The following is a 17,900-nucleotide window of genomic DNA, read 5'->3' on the forward strand; positions in this document are numbered from 1 at the left end:
GCACAAAGGTGGTAAGTTGCTTGTGTTAGGCAAAGAGAAGTAGCATTATCCACTAACTACATAAAACATATACTTTTCTGGCAGTAGGAGACATTTTTCTTCTATTTGTGTTAAGGTTACTCACATACAACTGGTGAGCGACCCATAGCTGCGGAGGGTTTTCTAGCAGGAAAGTTGTGCTTCCATGGCTTTGTAAATGCAGGCGTGAGCTTTTCCTGAACTTATCTTCAAATGCACATGGTATGTTTCAAAAACATGAAACTGAAACTTCAGTATTTAGTCCATGAAGATACCAGAGTTCTGATTAGGAGCAGAATTTTGAGTGCGAGAGGGGAGTGGAAGAACAGTGAAGGATACCAGAAAGATTGAGAGAGAAACCACTTGGGCTGGCAGATTGATGAGCTGCCACTCTCCGCCAAGAATTCCATCTCAGTGGTCATCAGAAAAGCTTCTCTCTCTCTCTCTCCCAAGATGGTCAGCGGCAGTCCTTGAGGCTCCATCTGCCACTCCTCTGAGTCAACAGCCATTTGAGGATTGCCATTCATTAAAACAAACTGCCAAAAGCCTTTTCCCAGTCAAGCTCATGCAGGAAGACATCCATCTATAAAGTGAGTTTTACAGTCCAAGGCCATTAACTGAACAAATATAAGGCAGAGAGGACACGGAGTGATGTGGGGAGGAGCTCCGAGGGCGGTACACCAACAACGTGTCTGGGCAACACACCGCATCACTGGGCCCTGGGTGCCAACAATCTTGACCTCTGAGCAGGCTGGGCACAGAGCTAAGCTCACTGTAAGTAGAGTGGAAAGCAATGTCCACACTGAGTGCTGATTCAGCAGGGAGGGAGGCTGGGGTATGAGAGGACAGGTGGTCTATAAACAGCATTCGGTCTCGAAAAGTCTATTTATAAGAGAGGGAGATTAGGGAAACAATTTGCCTCTTTGAAAGCGAGTGGCAGATGCACACGACGGGGCCTCCTTCTTTTCCAGCCACGCCATGGCCTCATGACAAATGGTGCTTCTAACTCCACTGACATTGACAATCCTTCACAGACGCGAAGGCAGGACAAACAAGGCGCAAGGCACGAGCCTGCAAAACGCTGCTTTTCTGCTGTTGGCAGAGGGCTTTGATATAGCTAGTGCATGTACCAGAGAGAGCAAAGTGACGGGCAACTCTCTGGAAGGCATTTCAGAATCCTGCAGCTCCCAGCAACAAACACGAATAGCTCAACACCAGGTTTGGCACTGTGACACTCTGTGGTATGTTCTCCCTCAGGCAGGAAGCTTTCTGTGTGAATTTCCTCGGAGTCTCAAGGTGCCACCTTACCAGGAAATGAGAAGTATTGACCTTTACCAAAGCATGGTACCAGTAGATGCCATAAGACCGCGGCAGCTTCTTACCTTGTTGTGGCTATCTTTTCTCCCTTTTTCCAGTCCCAAAACACAATACTGTGAAAATCGTCTAAACCAACCGACACCAGACATTTTCCATCAGCTGTGTGAAAACAACACAAATGTCAAATGACTCATTGCTTTGCTGCAAAACCAAAACATTTTGTATACTGTCAAGAGGAAACAAGAAATTGACCTTAAGAATATTCTTTGGGCTCACAGAGTTAGGAAAGATCACATGGGCAAGGGACCCCGCTGTATGAAATGCATGGCTAGTAACCCTTGAGCTTTTAAGGCATAGTAAGTGGTTGCTGAAATAAGTTGCTGCCCTGACAGTCCAGCCAGAGCCACAGAGCCATGCAGGGGCCCCTGAGGTAAGTCACAAAACCTTGTCTATTTTGTGACAGGCAAATCTCACGACATTTATTCCAAGAGCCATTTGGCACTGTAACCTTGTGTCCATTTTCAGCTCTAAAATACTGAGTTCAATTTAACTCTTCTAAGATAAGATCATTATAGAAACTAAATTTAACTTCAAAAATCCCTTTGCAAAGAGGATTTTTGCAATTAAAAAATGTAATTACTAGGGAAAGCATTTGGTCTAGCAGTTAAGACACCGGTTAAGATGCCCGAGTACGCGGGTTCTATTCCCAGCTCTGACTCCTGATCACAGCTTCCTGCCAGTGCAGACCTTGGGTGTCAGTGGTGTTAGCTCAGATAATTGAGTCAATCCTTGTGGGAGACCTGGCATTTGGGGAGTGAGCTAGTGGATGGGACAGTGTTTGCTCCCTCTCGCTCACTCTCATTCTGCCTCTCAAAAACTATAGAATTTAGTATCTGACTTTTCCTATTTCAAATGTAGGTATGTTTGTTATAGGACACTTAAAAAACATGGATAAACAAATAATTTTAATCCTCCAGATTTGTAAGCCTACACTTGATATATATCCTACTAGTCTTTTTCTCCACATTAATGTACTTTGAAAAAAGAAATACAAAACTAGGATCGTACTGAATAAGCTATCATCTCATCTTTTTTCATGTACTATAGCATGAAAATTTCCCCTTAGTAACAAATACATGTAATATTATCAAAGAGTACCATAATTAGGACATTTTGGCTGATTTCCAGAAAAAATTAAGGCATAATTAAATTTGAGATGAAAATAATTTGCTGTTTCCCTTCAAGACAGAAGGGGTACAGTCCCTTGCTTGCTACTTTAATTCAAAGGAGAAGCACCCATCAAACCCCGCTGTGAGGTCATAGGATACACAGGACATGGGTGATGAAACTCATCTTGCTTCAGTTTATCAGAGTCTCTTTGCTAAGGGAAAGAAATAGAAACACATGATTAACTGGTTCTCCCAGGTCCATGGGTCCACTCCAGGTCTCAACTGTTATTTTCAAAGGCAGGCCTGCAGGTAGACCCCAAATGAAGGTAAAATAAAGGGAGGCTTGTCAAAAGGAATTCTGGGTAAGCAATAAATATTATTCCTTAGTCTAAGTATGTCACATGCAATACTTATACCTGTCACATGTATTTATACATCCATCACATGGAATATTAACTTAAGGTAAAAATAACTATCTGAAATTAAAGTTTAATGCAGCCTCTTATAGTTTTTGTTGGTATAATCTGACACTCCTACCTTAAGGGCTAACCAGTGCCCAACCTTTGAATGAGACTCCCTCCCGCAACTGACTGGAACCCATGGCCTGCTCCTCCTCTGGAGAAAGAAGGGAAGAGAAAGGGAGAGTCTAGCTTAACAAACCACAAAGCCTCTTGTTATGCATTTGGGAGAAGGGACTGGTAATGATTTCCTATTAATCTCAGCAATTATCTTTTCCTTGCCTCTTGGTAGGACCCGGCTATATTTCTTTATTAGCATTCCTCTGCATTTGGTTATTTTTCTTTTTGTGTGCCCTCTCCCTTTTTGGATCATAAGCTCTTTTAAAGCTTATAGTAATGTATGGCATTTCCTTTGTGACTCCAACACAAGCTGGTGACACTGTGGATGATGAGGAAGATGAAGATGGAATATGCCCACAGGTGGTATGAAAAGAAAACGTACAATGTTAGATAGCTATAAAATTTTTAACTGTTTTAGTTATCATTCAAACGCACTGCAAAAAGGCTAATACCTCTTTTGCATTTGTTAGTTTTGTATTTTACGTCATTTTTCTGAAATCTGTGTAGCTGTATTAATACGTCCTCTTTGGAAGGCAAGCATCCACACCTTTTTTTAAATGACAGTTTTGTGTCTTCTGAAAAGCTCAGGGCAAAATGATGCTCACTGAGGATGGGGGGTGGCTTCTTTTCTACGGTGTTTCTGCAAGGCCCCACCATCTTATCTTTACAGTTGGTCACCTCCTACCCCAATCAGAGTACCCTCACTATGATAGCTGAGGAAGACACAGTGCAAACCCGGAGGTGCCTCAATAGCCACAATTCTCTGTGATGGTGACTTCTTCTTGAATTCTGTAGGTGCAAGCAACCACTGCATAGCACACCATTTGCAAATGTAATTGGCTGCCTTTTCATTTTTTTCTCCAATTTTTACTTCCCCTTAGATGTCTGATTTGGGTTTGAAAATCCATTGTTCCCTGACCTGTTAGATGGAGGTTTTGACTTTTGGCAGCATTTTTGGAGACTACGTAATATCCTTTCAAATCTTTCCAGTCGCAGTATGTATTAATTATGGATGGTGGTGACAGAGTCCAGGAATAAGTCTAAGGCACTTAATGTCAACAGTGAAGGGCAAATTAGAAAATTTTTATTCAGATGAGTTGGTCCTCCTATTCAGGGCTCATAAGAAATGCAGAGGTTGTCCAAACTGAATACAACGAAATCAGGTTAGTCTTAAATGTGCCTCTATGGAAGCCAGTATCATCCCAGAAAGGTCTCTAAAAGATATGTGGATGACATTTAGAGCAGAGAATATTCATGAGCTTTAAAACTCCTCTCTTTCTAAACCAGTTTTGTATTCATGAGGAAGCACTTTCCTTACTGCTGGCACAAAAACAAAGATGGCTCCTTCTTCCCTAGACTGTGGTAAGTTCAGTTATATATGCTCCTCGACTAAGTGAGATAATATAAATTTATTCCTCCTTATCTACATAATCCAGAATTATGGATCATGCTGTAAGAAATTAAACAGCAGCTGGCACTGTGGAGTAGCAGATAAAGCCGCTGCCTGCAGTGGGTGCCAGTTCGAGTCCCGGCTGCTCCACTCCTGATCCAGCTCTCTGCTGTTGCCTGGGAAAGCACTAGATGATGGCCCAAGTGCTTGGACCCTTGCACCCACATGAGAGGCCCTGAAGAAGCTCCTGGCTTTGGGGGTGAACCAGCAGACTGAAGACTTCTCTCTTTGCCTCTCTGTAACTCTGCCTTTCAAATAAATAAAAAAATCTTGTTAAAAAAAAGAAACTAAACTAAAAAGCTCTTTTGTTTGCTTTAGAAAAGTGGCAAGAATAAATTAAGCTAAATCCCTACAGGTAATTGCTTCTTTGTTGTCTAGTTTCTACCTCATTTTCTTGCTTTATCTTTCTATGACAATTTATTTCTCTAGTAAGTAACAAATCTACTTAGTAGTTATGTGTCCACAACACTGCCCCAAATGAGCTGACTCATGAGAGACCAGGGGCTCTGGGAGTACTGAGGTACACAGTTGGGGCCACCAGCTAGCTAATAACCCCTGAGCCCGGTGTTGGGACCCTGTTTACAGGGCTCAGCAGGGAGACCCATATAGTTCTCTCCCCTGCGATTTTGAATTAAGCCACTCACTTTCCTATCCATTTCCAAAAAGAAGGTAGAGTTTATCCCTGCCGCATGTGACTCAAAGGCCAGCTCCACACAGTGCTCTCCATGCACCAACTCGGCCCCTCCACAATGGCCCTGGAGGGTGGCAGGGGCCACTGGGGTTCACTGCTGCTGTGCACAGGGAACCTGGAAGTGAGCAAACACACCAAGCACTCCAGTGTGACTCTTGTGCCACAGGTTCACACAGGGGCATAAGGTGGCCTGAGGGCCAAGACAGAACTCCCTGCATACCTCTCACCAACTGACAACCTGGCCTGGGCTGGGAGTCAGGAACCCCGATTCTAGCTCGGGACCTACCACTGCTCACCTTCACTTGGGCCATGCTACCAAACTCGCTGGATCTCTACTACTGCTGGCCTGCTAAATGGAGCAGGGCTTCAAGACTAAACCTGTATTTAAACACTAAGTACTCTCAGTAGAAATGAAACCAAAGAAGCCTCAGCTGACACCTTCAGGAGTCACCACAGAGACCACAAAGTTCAATCAACGACCACAGATGGAGTTGTAAGCAACCATTCATTGTGATGAATCAAACACAACAGACATTAGTGAGAATTTTTCCTGAATTATTTTATTTTTTTAATTTATTTTTTACTTATTTGACAGGTAGAGTTAGACAGTGAGAGAGAGAGAGAGAAAGGTCTTCCTTCTGCTGGTTCACTCCACAAATGGCCACCATGGCTGGAGCTACAGCGATCTGAAGCCAGGAGCCAGGTGCCTCCTCCTGTCTCCCATGCGCACGCAGGGGCCCAAGCACTTGGGCCATCCTCCACTGCCTTCCCAGGGCCAAAGCAGAGAGCTGGACTGGACGAGGAGCCACCGGGACTAGAACCTGGCACCCATATGGGATGCCAGCACCGCAAGCAGAGGATTAACCAAGTGAGCCACGGTGTCGGCCCCAGATTGTATTATTTTTATCACTTTAATAAGTCTCCTGCTACTTTTCTGTAGCATACTTAATAATATAATTATTTATATTAAGTATACAAATATGTATCTCCTAGCAAAATTAATTTTAGAAAAAAGATAGTTTCGCCATTTGAGGAGTCAACACAAACACAAAAAGAGAAGAAATTCACTCACAAGTGAGATAGAACTATAAATGAACTAAAATTACAGTTTTCTTTTAGAGTTTGCTACTTTATCAAGAACATTTGTTTTAAAACTGCATACCCGGGCAAGTGCTATAAAGTAGGTGCAGCAGCCTCCTCAACGCTGGCATCCCCTGTGGGCACCAGTTCAAGTCCTGGCTGCTCCACTTCTTATCCAGCTCCCTGCTGATGTACCTCAGACAGCCCAAGTCCTTGGGCTCCTATAGCCATGTGGGAGACCCAGTGGAGTTCCTGGCTCCTGGTTTCAGCCTGGCCCAGCTCTGGCCTATGAGGTCATCTGGGGAATGAACCAGCAGATGGATGATCTCTCCCTCTAACTACACCTTTCAAATAAATAAATAAATCTCTTAAAAATATAAGATTGGACATCAAACTTTCCGAAGTTTAAAACTCATTATTCACTTTTTAGCAAGAGTGTTATCTGGGCATTCAACTTGCAGGTGGTCCAAAGGTTGAGTTCTCTCTCCATAGATACTCAGGCCTTCTACCTCATATGACCTCCAGGGTAGAGGTTAACGTAGATTTTACTAATTCAATAGTCACAGAAGGTAGTGAACTACTTCTAACAATGACATAACTAAGATTTGCAAAGTAAACAAACAATCTGTCCAATGTTGTATTGTCAGGAAATAAGTTATTTTCATTTAGACATGGTTTACAATGTGAAGTTCTAGGAGTAATGGTGAAAGGCAAAACAAAGTACATTAATAAAAACCTCTTTTGTTCATTTGTAATATTTTTCTATGCCCATATCATAGCAATACAAGCAGTGGGCAAGAGTGGGTTCGGCTGCCCGAGTAGTTTATTGTATGTAAAAGGCACAGGAGGAGAGAGATGCTGACACAAATAAATATATAAATATAGTACCAAATGTCTCAGACAGGTGCCATGAAAGCAGTGACAGCAACGAGCTAAGGGGTGTAGAAGAGACAGGCTATTTCTCCCTGGAAGGATGGAGAAAACTTCCCACTGGTCTTACCGGATGGTAGGACTGGAACAGATGCACGGGAACAGGCTGCTACAAGAACACAGACAAAAGGAAGGAGAAGCGTGTGCAGGCTCTGCAGTCAGGCAGGTGTGAGGGAATGCGAATGGGTGAGGAGGTGAAAATGCTGTCAACAAAGCTTGAGCCTGGATCACAGGAAGTCATGAATATCCAGTCAAGGACTCCACCCCTGACGGAGTCCATCTACCCAAGGGAGTTCATGTGGCAGTAATGGTAACTAGGCTTCCGGAAGATGCCAGACCCAAGTAGAATGGTCTTGAGGAAGTAGATACTCAACCAGAGACCAGTATTACTTCGATGGCACAGATTAGAGGGAGTGAGGACTTGAACAAGCAAAGTTGAGAGGGAGGGAAATATGAGAGCTATTAGGATTGTGGCATTATGGCTTTTAATGACCAATATTATACATACACACATATAATGGAATATAGACAAAGGAAATTTTACAATGAGTTTTCTGGAGAAAGTTTAGAATATTTTCCCCACTGATCTAATTTTTACAATTGAGATTATTTAAAATGTATAGGTAAAAATATCTTTTTTAAATAGGCCCTCATTTTCAAATTCTAAGAAAATTTGCTTTTAACAAAATAATACTCAGTTTTTATAGAAGTGTGTTTGAGGGCGCCGACGCTATGGCAATAGGTTAAGCCTCCACCTGCGGCACTAGCATCCCATACGGACACTGGTTTGTGTCCCAGATGCTCCTCTTCCAATCCAGCTCCCTGCTAAATGCCTGGGAAAGCAGTGGAAGTGGCCCAAGTGCCTGGGCCCCTGCACCTGCATGGGAGACCTGGAAGAAGCTCCTGGTTCCTGGCTTCGGAATGGCCCAGCTCTGGCCATTGAAGGGATTTGGGTAGTGAACTAGCAAATGGAAGATCTCTCTCCGTCTCTCCCTCTTCCTGTCAGCAGCAATGCCTCTCAAATAATTTTTTAAAACGTGTGTTCGAATTTTAAATTAAGGAGAAGAAAAGTTCACTTGTATTTTTTCAGTATAAAGTTTATTTCCAAAATACTAACATCATAAAGTGGCTTTCTGTAGAGAATTTTCTGCCCTCCCTTCAGTTCTTTACGTTTTAAATCCTAAATGATGAGCTCCTACTTATTTGGAAATGAAATTGATGTTCTGCCAGACATTTGCAACCACGTCTTCAACAGCAACAGCTGCTCAGGATTTCAAATCGCTGAGGCTAACAGACTACAGCTAGAGCTCTGGGCAATGACTTTGGGAGAGAGGAAATGAGGAAGACCAGGAAAGCATGTGTAACCAAAGACCACATTTTTTGGCGAGTTATTCACATGTAGGATTCCCAGTTTAAGACTGTGTAGGTGACACACACAGAGCGTGTGCCATACCAACAGAGCTCAACTTAGGAGGATGATGTTTCTATAAAGAAAACTCAGTGTAGCCCTGTTTGCCAGTGACTCTAGTGCTAAACCAGAACTTACCTGAAAAATCCAGCGCACACACCCCTCTCTGGTGTTGTCCTTTCAGCAGTGACAGACATTTTAGAGTCTGGGTGTCCCACACGTGAATAGCAGCATCTCTTCCAACCTTAAATGCCAGGAAGACTATAATTAACCTCTCACAAGTGGAAATATAAGTAATTTTGTTCCTTAGAGTGAAACGCTGCTCAGAAATCAAGAAACACACTTTATTTGGAGTGGGACGAGTCTCAGAAATCATCTGGCTGAACCCCGTTACTGTCCAGGTGAGGCAACTCAGGCAGGAGGCATCTAAGAGGCTGGGGACTGGCAGAACCTGACGAGGCACACGGCTTCCAGTTAAGGGGCTTTCAAGACTCCACTCCAGATGGCTACTGCGCTTTGTTCTCGTCACTTCTGCCTTTCCCTCTCCTGCCTTCTCAACTGCGCACAAGAATCTACTTCCAGGTCAAGGACTGCACCTGTATGTTGTCATGGTAATAGCCACAGAGTTATTTTACCCATTCTCAATTATTTTACTCACCTCAACCAGGCCTACGCCTACTTTTCTCCCTGGGAAATAATAGTTTCAAGGTTTAACTGGCATGAAGGTAGGTTTTTCTTGTGGGGACACACGATAATCATACTCACTTCCAAGAAGAGAAAATTACAGTAAAGAGATTTTTCCTCACATTTAAACAGGGCGGGCAGGGGAAAAGCCACGTTGGCTATGATGACTCTAAAAGTGAAAATCGGAGACAAAACCATGGCCATGACTGAACAGAACCCAGGCAGCTCCTACACTGCCTGTGGAGCCCCAGTCCCCCTAATCTCGTGGCACCTGGCCTACTGATTGCATTGGTTTGCTTCCCAGTCAAACACAGTTCCAGTGACACATGTCCTCAGTGGTATGCAAAGAACCAATCTCTGTTTTCTTGTTTTTTTTTTTTTTTTTTTACTTAAATCCCCATGAATCATGCATCATCCATAAGAAATACCCCATCCCACCAAAGTCAAGTGAAAAGGCAAAACAAGGACCAATTACTAACAAAATTTAACAATGTGAGCTAATGCAGAATAGATGCTATCTATTTTGGAGCTGGAGATACAGCCAATCAGTGTACAAACCAATGCATGTTATCTTCTGGGGGATATTTTACAATACTATAAAAAGCTATGGATCACCTTCCTCCTCTAAATGCACCTTTCTGGGGGCTGACTCCCTCCATGCTCTCAATTTTATTCATGGATCTTACACACCCTGTTGAAAAAGCTTTCACTACCTGTATGGCAAGATCCAGAAATAGTCAGGGTTTAACTGTTCCATATTAAATTTTCACATTGTACCACATTTTCTTTTCTTGGAACCTGGCCCTTAGATATTAAGCATCAGCTTAATATTTAATTGCATTACTTGCAATTAAAAGCCTATGCTAAAAGGGAACAAAACCATATTCTACACACTTGAGAAAGATTCTAAAACTGAAAACAGTTATATAATATTAGCTTTCCAGAAAGATATCTGGCCCTAATACATGATTTCTTTACTAAACTGACTTTATTCCTCAATTTTCACCCCAAAATGAATAGACGGCCCCTGCTTTGAGTAGCTTTTCAATTAAAAAACAGTTCAGATCAAAATTAGTTTTTTCATGCTTAAATCAATTAGTTAATATTCTGATGGTTTTAACTTTTACAAAAATAACTGTGTTATTCTAGAGTTAAAATGTTGTTCATTCCATAAATGTTTATCAAGTACCTAGGATGTACTGCGACCTGGGGAAACAGTGATATGAAAATACATAAAGCTGCTCATTCATACAGCTTCCACCATAGGAATGTCAGCTGGTCCCATTCATTGATCTCACCACCTCAAGAAAATTATCCCTCGGAGGCCTCCCAATAGAGCCAGAACACATGGGCTGACTCTCCAGTTGTCATGGAAGGACCCAAGGCACAATGAAGCCTTAGCTCCCTGCCTCATGTTTATTTCTATCAAACACTTCTTGAATTTCTGACATGGTAACTGGTTTCAAAAGTAGGTCCTGTTTGGCTAGGGCCCTGGTATTCGCAGACAAATATGTACCTGCCCAGTGGCCACATAGTCCTTCACAGGGTGGATGGTCAGGCTGAGGATGTCGTCATCGTGCCCCAGGTACAGCCGCTGTGAGTGTTGTTGCCTGTTGTACACGACAGCCACCGCAGCAATGTGGTAGACCACTTCTCCAGCTTGGGTGTAGAAGAGATTGTTTCTACAGTCATAGCCTCTGTAACTGAAGCGAGAAACGCACAGCTGCTGAATGCGCAGTGACTGACTGGGAGTTGTCAGAGGTAAAGCCGGGTTCATGAACGTGTGCACGTGGAACCCCAGGTATCTCCTCAGTCACATGGAATGGTGATGCTGACATGGGCACCGAGAACCCCCGAGGGCGGGCAGGTGCACAGGCACTGATTATTTCAATGCAATCTGTTCCCAGCTCCTCAGCCTCCAGATGTGTTCTCACTGGTCTGAGACAAGGCACAGGTTACCTGTTCTCATCTCCCCTCTCACAGATGCCTTCCTCTCACTTTAGAAGCCACTCTCTTTGTCCATCGGGAATCTTAACAATGGTTCCTTACCCTGGGTCACAGAACTGTCCAGGAGCACCAAAACTAAGGGACAGCACAAATACAAGTGTGGATACTGAAAAATGAACAAGTCTAGTGACTGGCTAAGGAATCTTTTGTGCAAGTCAGTTGATGGTTATTAACAAAATTGAACATGGACTTAATTGTCAGCAGATAATTACTATTTTTTGTGATCAAAATGAAATGAAAATGTGACTTTCTGGAGTCTATAATACAGAAGGAATTTAAAAGAATGAGTAACATTTATTTACTATTATAAAATGATCATGAAATAGTTTATTATAAAATTATTTCATATTATAAAATTACTCTCATACTCACTGACTAGTTATGAGAATAAACTTTCTCAGTGGCTTGCTCTGCCACATTCTACCAATACATAATATTACAGATGCACTAACTGAAAAAATTCCATCTTAATAATTTTCAACAAAAATTTTCTGTACTTAACATGTGTCATAATTTGCAATGTATTTTTGCTGACTTAGTAAAATTTCACTACCAATAATTATAATTTAATCTAAAAACACTGTTGACACCAGCACCATCTAATAGAAATATGCAAGCAGTATCACTTAAAATCTCTAGTTGTCACATTAAAAAAATGAAAAAAAACTTTGAAATTTATTTCAGTAATGTATCTTAACACAATACATCTAAAATGTCATAATCAATATAAAAACACTCCAGTAAAAAATTTTTCTCAGGCTAAGTCTTCAAAATTGGTGTACATTTTTAGAGACAGCACATCTCATCTCAAATTACATTTTGAGTGCTCAGTAGCCACACTGCACAGGACTGAGTCTTCAAGGTTACAGGAAACAATTTAAATTGAACTTGTAGATTTTTTTTCTTGGAGAAGGTAAGATACATTGACAAAAGATTCTCAAGTAGGAAAACATTATGTTAGAATAAAAATTTATGAGAGAATTAGAATGGAAATATGAGTTTAAGTAGAAGTATGAATGATGTAAAATGCTCTGTTATAGAAGCACATATTAATGTATTTTAAAATATTCATGTATTTTAAAAATTAATAGTGCAAATCAAATATGTATGGTTTCCAGGTTCCACTGGAGCCTTTTAATTATCGTCTTCTCAACCATTTAAACATACACTGAAAAATTTCAGATGTCAAATTGAAATGTGTAAAGATATATATTATTTTACAAAATCCAAAATGATGTTGGGCATTTAAGAAAAACCATTTAAAGAAAACAATGTCAGGTTAGAACTAGCAAAATAGAGCAGGGGATTCTGCGAAGAGAGGAAGGGAGGTGGTGGTGGTAAGGCAGAGAAGTGGCAGAGAGAACAGTAGCAGCTGGGCCACAAATGGCATGCAGTTTAATTCAAAAGACCGTCGTATTGTGACAGCCACAGGACATGCACTGAGCACACAGTACAGGCAATCAGTTAAAATATCCACCCCAAGTCTGAGTGCAAGTTGGAAGGAAACCGCCAGCCTGCAATTGAATCATTCACATAAAGCCTGATGGGAGCGCTGCCCAGGGCTTGGCAGAGGCAGGGAGGAGGATGCACCAGGTCCCCAGGACCCACCCGTGGATGAACTGGAGTTTCAAGCTGTCCTCAGGAGCCTTTTCTCGTTTGAGGAAGGGCACTGCGTGGTTTTTCTCTTTGCTTTGTTGCTTTAGCTGAGGTAGATCTTCTTTGTAAACCTTAAAGCACAACACAGGCATTTAGCTGAGCTGCCTTCCTTCGGCTTTCAAAACATCAATATCTCAGCACTCTTGGAAAGCCTTTAACTGCTTCCCCGCACCACTCTTGAAAACATAAGACATAAGATCAAATATTACTTTCTCCTAAGAAAGCACGAAAATTTTTAAAGTGATTTTTTTTAGGCAATTTTCTTCTAGAAAATATTCAGCTGATATGCTAGTAAGCAGTTCTTCAAGTTATTGATAAAACAAATATTTGTTTATTTTTTATTTTTAAAACAAAATTTTTTTTAATTTCTTCTAAGGCAAGAAATCATGTCATGATTCTGACACTTGCAAAATGGGGACTTCAGGAGCCACGGTGATTGCTTTTCTAGAACCAATCTTCGGAAGTATCGTCCTGTCATAGCCTCATGCATTTTGTCAGGTAAGAGTGAGATCCAGAGCACAGCTCACTTCCTTGGCCTAACCTGGGACTGAAAACTGCTGCTGAGAGAATGCTTAATTCCTCCAATTTAAATATATGTAAAAATCAGCGTTATTTATCACATATCTATGCTCTACAATTAAGAAATATCAACTTAACATAGTGAAACAGAAATACAGTCTGTTAATTTCTCATCTTCATGATAGAAAATATGTTTTAGCTTTCTATTTATTTAAGAGACAGACACACTTCTGCTAGTTTGCTCCTAAAATGTCTGCAGTGGTTGGGGCTGGGCTGGAGCCAAAGCCAGGAGCCAGGAACTCCATCCAGATCTTCACCACTACTTGAGCTGCCTCCCAGGATCTGCACTGGCAGGAAGCAGGGGTCAGGGGCCAGAGCTGGGAATCAAACCCAGACACTTTAATCACTTGGCTCAACATCTTCTCCTGCAGAATAGTTTCTATCTGATCAAACTGCATCGCTTGTAATAAAAGTCTTTATTTAGGATTTGACCAGAGATCAATTAAAAAAATGAAAGAGTACATCTTACTTGTTTTGAGTCTGCAATAGACACAATGAATCACTCACTTAAAAATCTAAATCATTCATGTGAACTCATAATACTTTCTCCAGCATCAGTTGTTTATTGAACAGCACCAAATTCTAGTCTTTGGTATTCTGTTGGGTGTGTCAAGTTTCCTAACTTCTGTGGACCTCAAATTCCCATCTGCAGAATGTGAAGAGTCCCTGCCAAGAACTAACTCAGGAACATAGCAACCATAAATCAAATCACATAGGAGATAGCACTGTTGTATCTTTTTTATTCTTTATTTTTTTAACAAAAAAAATCTTTCCAACTAATAAAAGTATCTTTTCTTTTTTTCCTAAATCTTATGCTTATTTTGCTTAAATTTCATTTCCCCTTCATGTTAGGGTATATCATTTGTGTGCTATTTCCACATTAATAATTTCTTTTCAAATCCTTTTATTCAGTAGTTGTATTATACAACTTACTTGATCAACACAAAAATTATCAAGCTAATTTAGTGGTGAAGTTGACACAGGCATAGATGGACTGCCTTTGTACTAATCCAATCTTCTAAACCCCAAGTGCCAGTTATGGACTGAAAAAATTTAATAATCTGAAACATAATAAATTCAGTACTTAGACAAAGCACATAGTGTATAGAAAGTGTGGCCGGCACTGCGGCTCAATAAGCTAATCCTCTGCCTGTGGTGCCGGAACACCAGGTTCTAGTCCCAGTTAGGGCACCGGATTCTGTCCCAGTTGCTCTTCTTCCAGGCCAGCTCTCTGCTGTGGCCCGGGAAGGCAGTGGAGGATGGCCCAAGTCCTTGGGCCCTACACCCGCATGGGAGACCAGGAGAAGCACCCAGCTCCTGGCTTCAGATCAGTGCGTTACGCTGGCCGCAGCGGCCATTTGAGGGGTGAACCAACGGAAAAGGAAGACCTTTCTCTCTGTCTCTCTCTCTCACTGTCCACTCTGCCTGTCCAAAAAAAAAAAAAAAAAAAAAAAAGTGTGCTTTGTAGAGAAGTCCAGATCAGCACTTGAAAAATATATATTATTTGAAAGGCAGAGAGAGACAGAGAACTCCCATCTGGTAGTTCACTCCTTAAATGCCTTTAACAACTATGGCCCAGGCTGAAGCCAGGGATCAAGAACTGAATCCAGGTCTCCCACATTGCTGGCTGGGACATAATTACTTGAGCAGGAAACTGGAAACTGGAGCCAGAGCTAGGAATTGAAACCAGGCCTTGGATATCGAATGTGAGCGTCCTAAGCAGTATCTTCACTGCTGTGCCAAACCTCCACCCCTGAGCATCCCTAACACCACTGCGATGTCAAAGTTAACCTCTCAGAGTTACTATGGGGCTGGACTTGACATGCACAAAGCACAGGATCTGGGCCTCAGAGATACTCAATACATAGCAGCTGCCACAGGTATGTATGGCAAGTCTCCATGAACAATACTGATGATGGAGCAAAGACAAAAAGCCTTAGATCCATCTTGATCTCTCACCTACATACAGCAAGCAGGCCCCCATTTCTCTGCCCTGCTAATGCAGCCCCACCCTGCCTGGACTGATGGACACTGCACTATCTGGGGAGTCCAGCCGTAGCCTGAGCTCTCCCCTCTCCTCCCAAGCTCTCTCCCCCCAGCTCAGCCCCAGAGTCCAGCCTCAGCCTCAGCCCAAACCCCTCCCAGCTCACACTGTGATCTCACGAGACCTTTAGACCACGCCCAGTTCTTCCTCTATCTTGGCAGCCCAGCTTGAGCTCAGACCCCCAAGCCCCTTCCCGCCACTTAGTACTATATAAACCGCTAGTCTGTAAGGGAAGGGCTCTCTCTCTCACTCTGCTAGGTGTTCGCTGGCAACTCTGCTGTGCGTTCACCTGGGAGTGAGCCCCTCCCAGGCTTTATTCTTCTGAATAAGCCTGGTCTGGCTTTGGCTTAATATTGCATCTCTTTTGGCCGGCGCCGCGGCTCACTAGGCTAATCCTCCGCCTAGCGGCGCCGGCACACCGGGTTCTAGTCCCGGTCGGGGCGCCGGATTCTGTCCCGGTTGCCCCTCTTCCAGGCCAGCCCTCTGCTGTGGCCAGGGAGTGCAGTGGAGGATGGCCCAGGTGCTTGGGCCCTGCACCCCATGGGAGACCAGGAGAAGCACCTGGCTCCTGGCTCCTGCCATCGGATCAGCGCGGTGCGCCGGCCGCAGCGCACTGGCCGCGGCGGCCATTGGAGGGTGAACCAACGGCAAAGGAAGACCTTTCTCTCTGTCTCTCTCTCTCACTGTCCACTCTGCCTGTCAAAAAAAAAAATTGCATCTCTTCTTTCCTGAAAATTGACAGTTGACACATACAAAATCTGATGTCTTATTCAGTCCATGTTCATGTATGGAATCTGCTGTGCATGCCTTTGTTAAACAACAAGGAAGAAAACAGAACCCCACCATTACCACCACACCAAGGCCACTAGTCTAGGCGCCTGTGAAGGATTACTCTAGCACTTACTGTTTAGTGCCAAATGAAACCGCAGCCTCCAAAAAAACTTAGACATAAGTGATCAACCTTTCTATTACCGATGATTTCTTACCAGAGGAGAATACAAATTGTATTGGGCTTTTCCTTTCATTAAAAAGATAATTACTTTAATTAAATAGATAACGGTCAACTTGAGTTAGAGAAACCAGGATAACAGCTCCCGGGTAAACTCCTATGCTTCAAGGTACCCATCCTGCAAAGCACACCCATGCTTCCTTTTTTTTTTTTTGACAGGCAGAGTGGACAGTGAGAGAGACAGAGAGAAAGGTCTTCCTTTGCCGTTGGTTCACCCTCCAATGGCCGCTGCGGCCGGCGCGCTGTGGCCGGCACACCGTGCTGATCTGATGGCAGGAGCCAGGTGCTTCTCCTGGTCTCCCATGGGGTGCAGGACCCAAGCACTTGGGCCATCCTCCACTGCACTCCTGGGCCACAGCAGAGAGCTGGCTTGGAAGGGGGGCAACCGGGACAAAATCCGGTGCCCCGACCGGGACTAGAACCCGGTGTGCTGGCGCCGCAAGGCGGAGGATTAGCCTAGTGAGCTGCGGCGCCGGCCCCATGCTTCCTTGATCTGCTAAGAAAATGAAAAAATCCTGAGCTGATTTGTACAATTTTCTGAAAAAAAAATTTCAAATTTAGGTGTTAGGGAAGCAAAAGGCCCACATGTCATAGGTTCAGTTTTTCATGATATGATCCAGTAAATATTTTTTAACCCGTATTTAAAGGCAAAAAGTAGGCAATTTTCCTGACTTTCGCCTTAATTCCCTTTTGATGAACTACCTGCCATTTTTAGCTCAATGTTCAAATCCAGTGAGATCCAGGTTCTGGGTTATGCATTTCCATTGCTCTCTGTTCACTGACCTGGCGATCATAATTGATTTGAGTTTCTTGTTCAATATCAGAGTCCAACTCGGGCACATCAGATAAGTCCGAATCCGATTCTTCACTGTAGGAATCAGTGCCACCTTCTGCAGAAATACAACCCATAAGAAACAAGCAAACATCCTGACTCTAAATACCTACAAATATTAAAATATTTTCTTCTACCAAAATTAAACAATGAAAAAATCCTACACCATGGTTTTCATTTAATAAAGATTCTAAAATCACCTGTTGTCTTTTTCATCTTTTGCCTAAGTTCAGCTGACCCCTCGTCCCCATTCAGGAGCATTAACAGACTAGGGCAACTTTCTCCCTGGTGAAGACTAAACACAGGTTCTTATCTCTGTTAGACAGATCCTTGTGTTCTAAACCTTGCTTTGAAAAATATAAAAGAGTAGGCTAGGGGGTGAGGGATGCAAAAGGCAATCCAGCCAGCTATGTCAGTGAAGATCCCCTGTCGACTTTGAACAGGTGCA

The 17,900-nt window shown here is 42.8% G+C and overlaps 1 protein-coding gene across 17 annotated transcripts in view; it reads right to left on the reverse strand.

The window, feature by feature from the left end:
* The window catches only part of EML6 (EMAP like 6), a 388,832-nt gene that overhangs the window by 161,610 nt on the left and 209,322 nt on the right, over positions 1-17,900 (reverse strand). For all 17 annotated transcript variants that reach the window (XR_011386640.1, XR_011386638.1, XR_011386639.1 and 14 more), the window contains 5 exons: positions 17,404-17,510; positions 12,941-13,059; positions 10,842-11,028; positions 8,780-8,885; positions 1,401-1,494 (listed from right to left, as the gene is read on the reverse strand). Coding sequence is in view for 8 of the 17 variants with exons in the window: in XM_070069105.1 (XP_069925206.1) it covers positions 1,401-1,494; positions 8,780-8,885; positions 10,842-11,028; positions 12,941-13,059; positions 17,404-17,510 (613 nt within the window). In the remaining 9 variants the exon portion in view is untranslated. The remainder of the gene's footprint in view (positions 1-1,400; positions 1,495-8,779; positions 8,886-10,841; positions 11,029-12,940; positions 13,060-17,403; positions 17,511-17,900) is intronic.

The sequence above is a fragment of the Oryctolagus cuniculus genome, chromosome 2, assembly GCF_964237555.1.
Source record: "Oryctolagus cuniculus chromosome 2, mOryCun1.1, whole genome shotgun sequence".
Classification (NCBI taxonomy): domain Eukaryota; kingdom Metazoa; phylum Chordata; class Mammalia; order Lagomorpha; family Leporidae; genus Oryctolagus; species Oryctolagus cuniculus.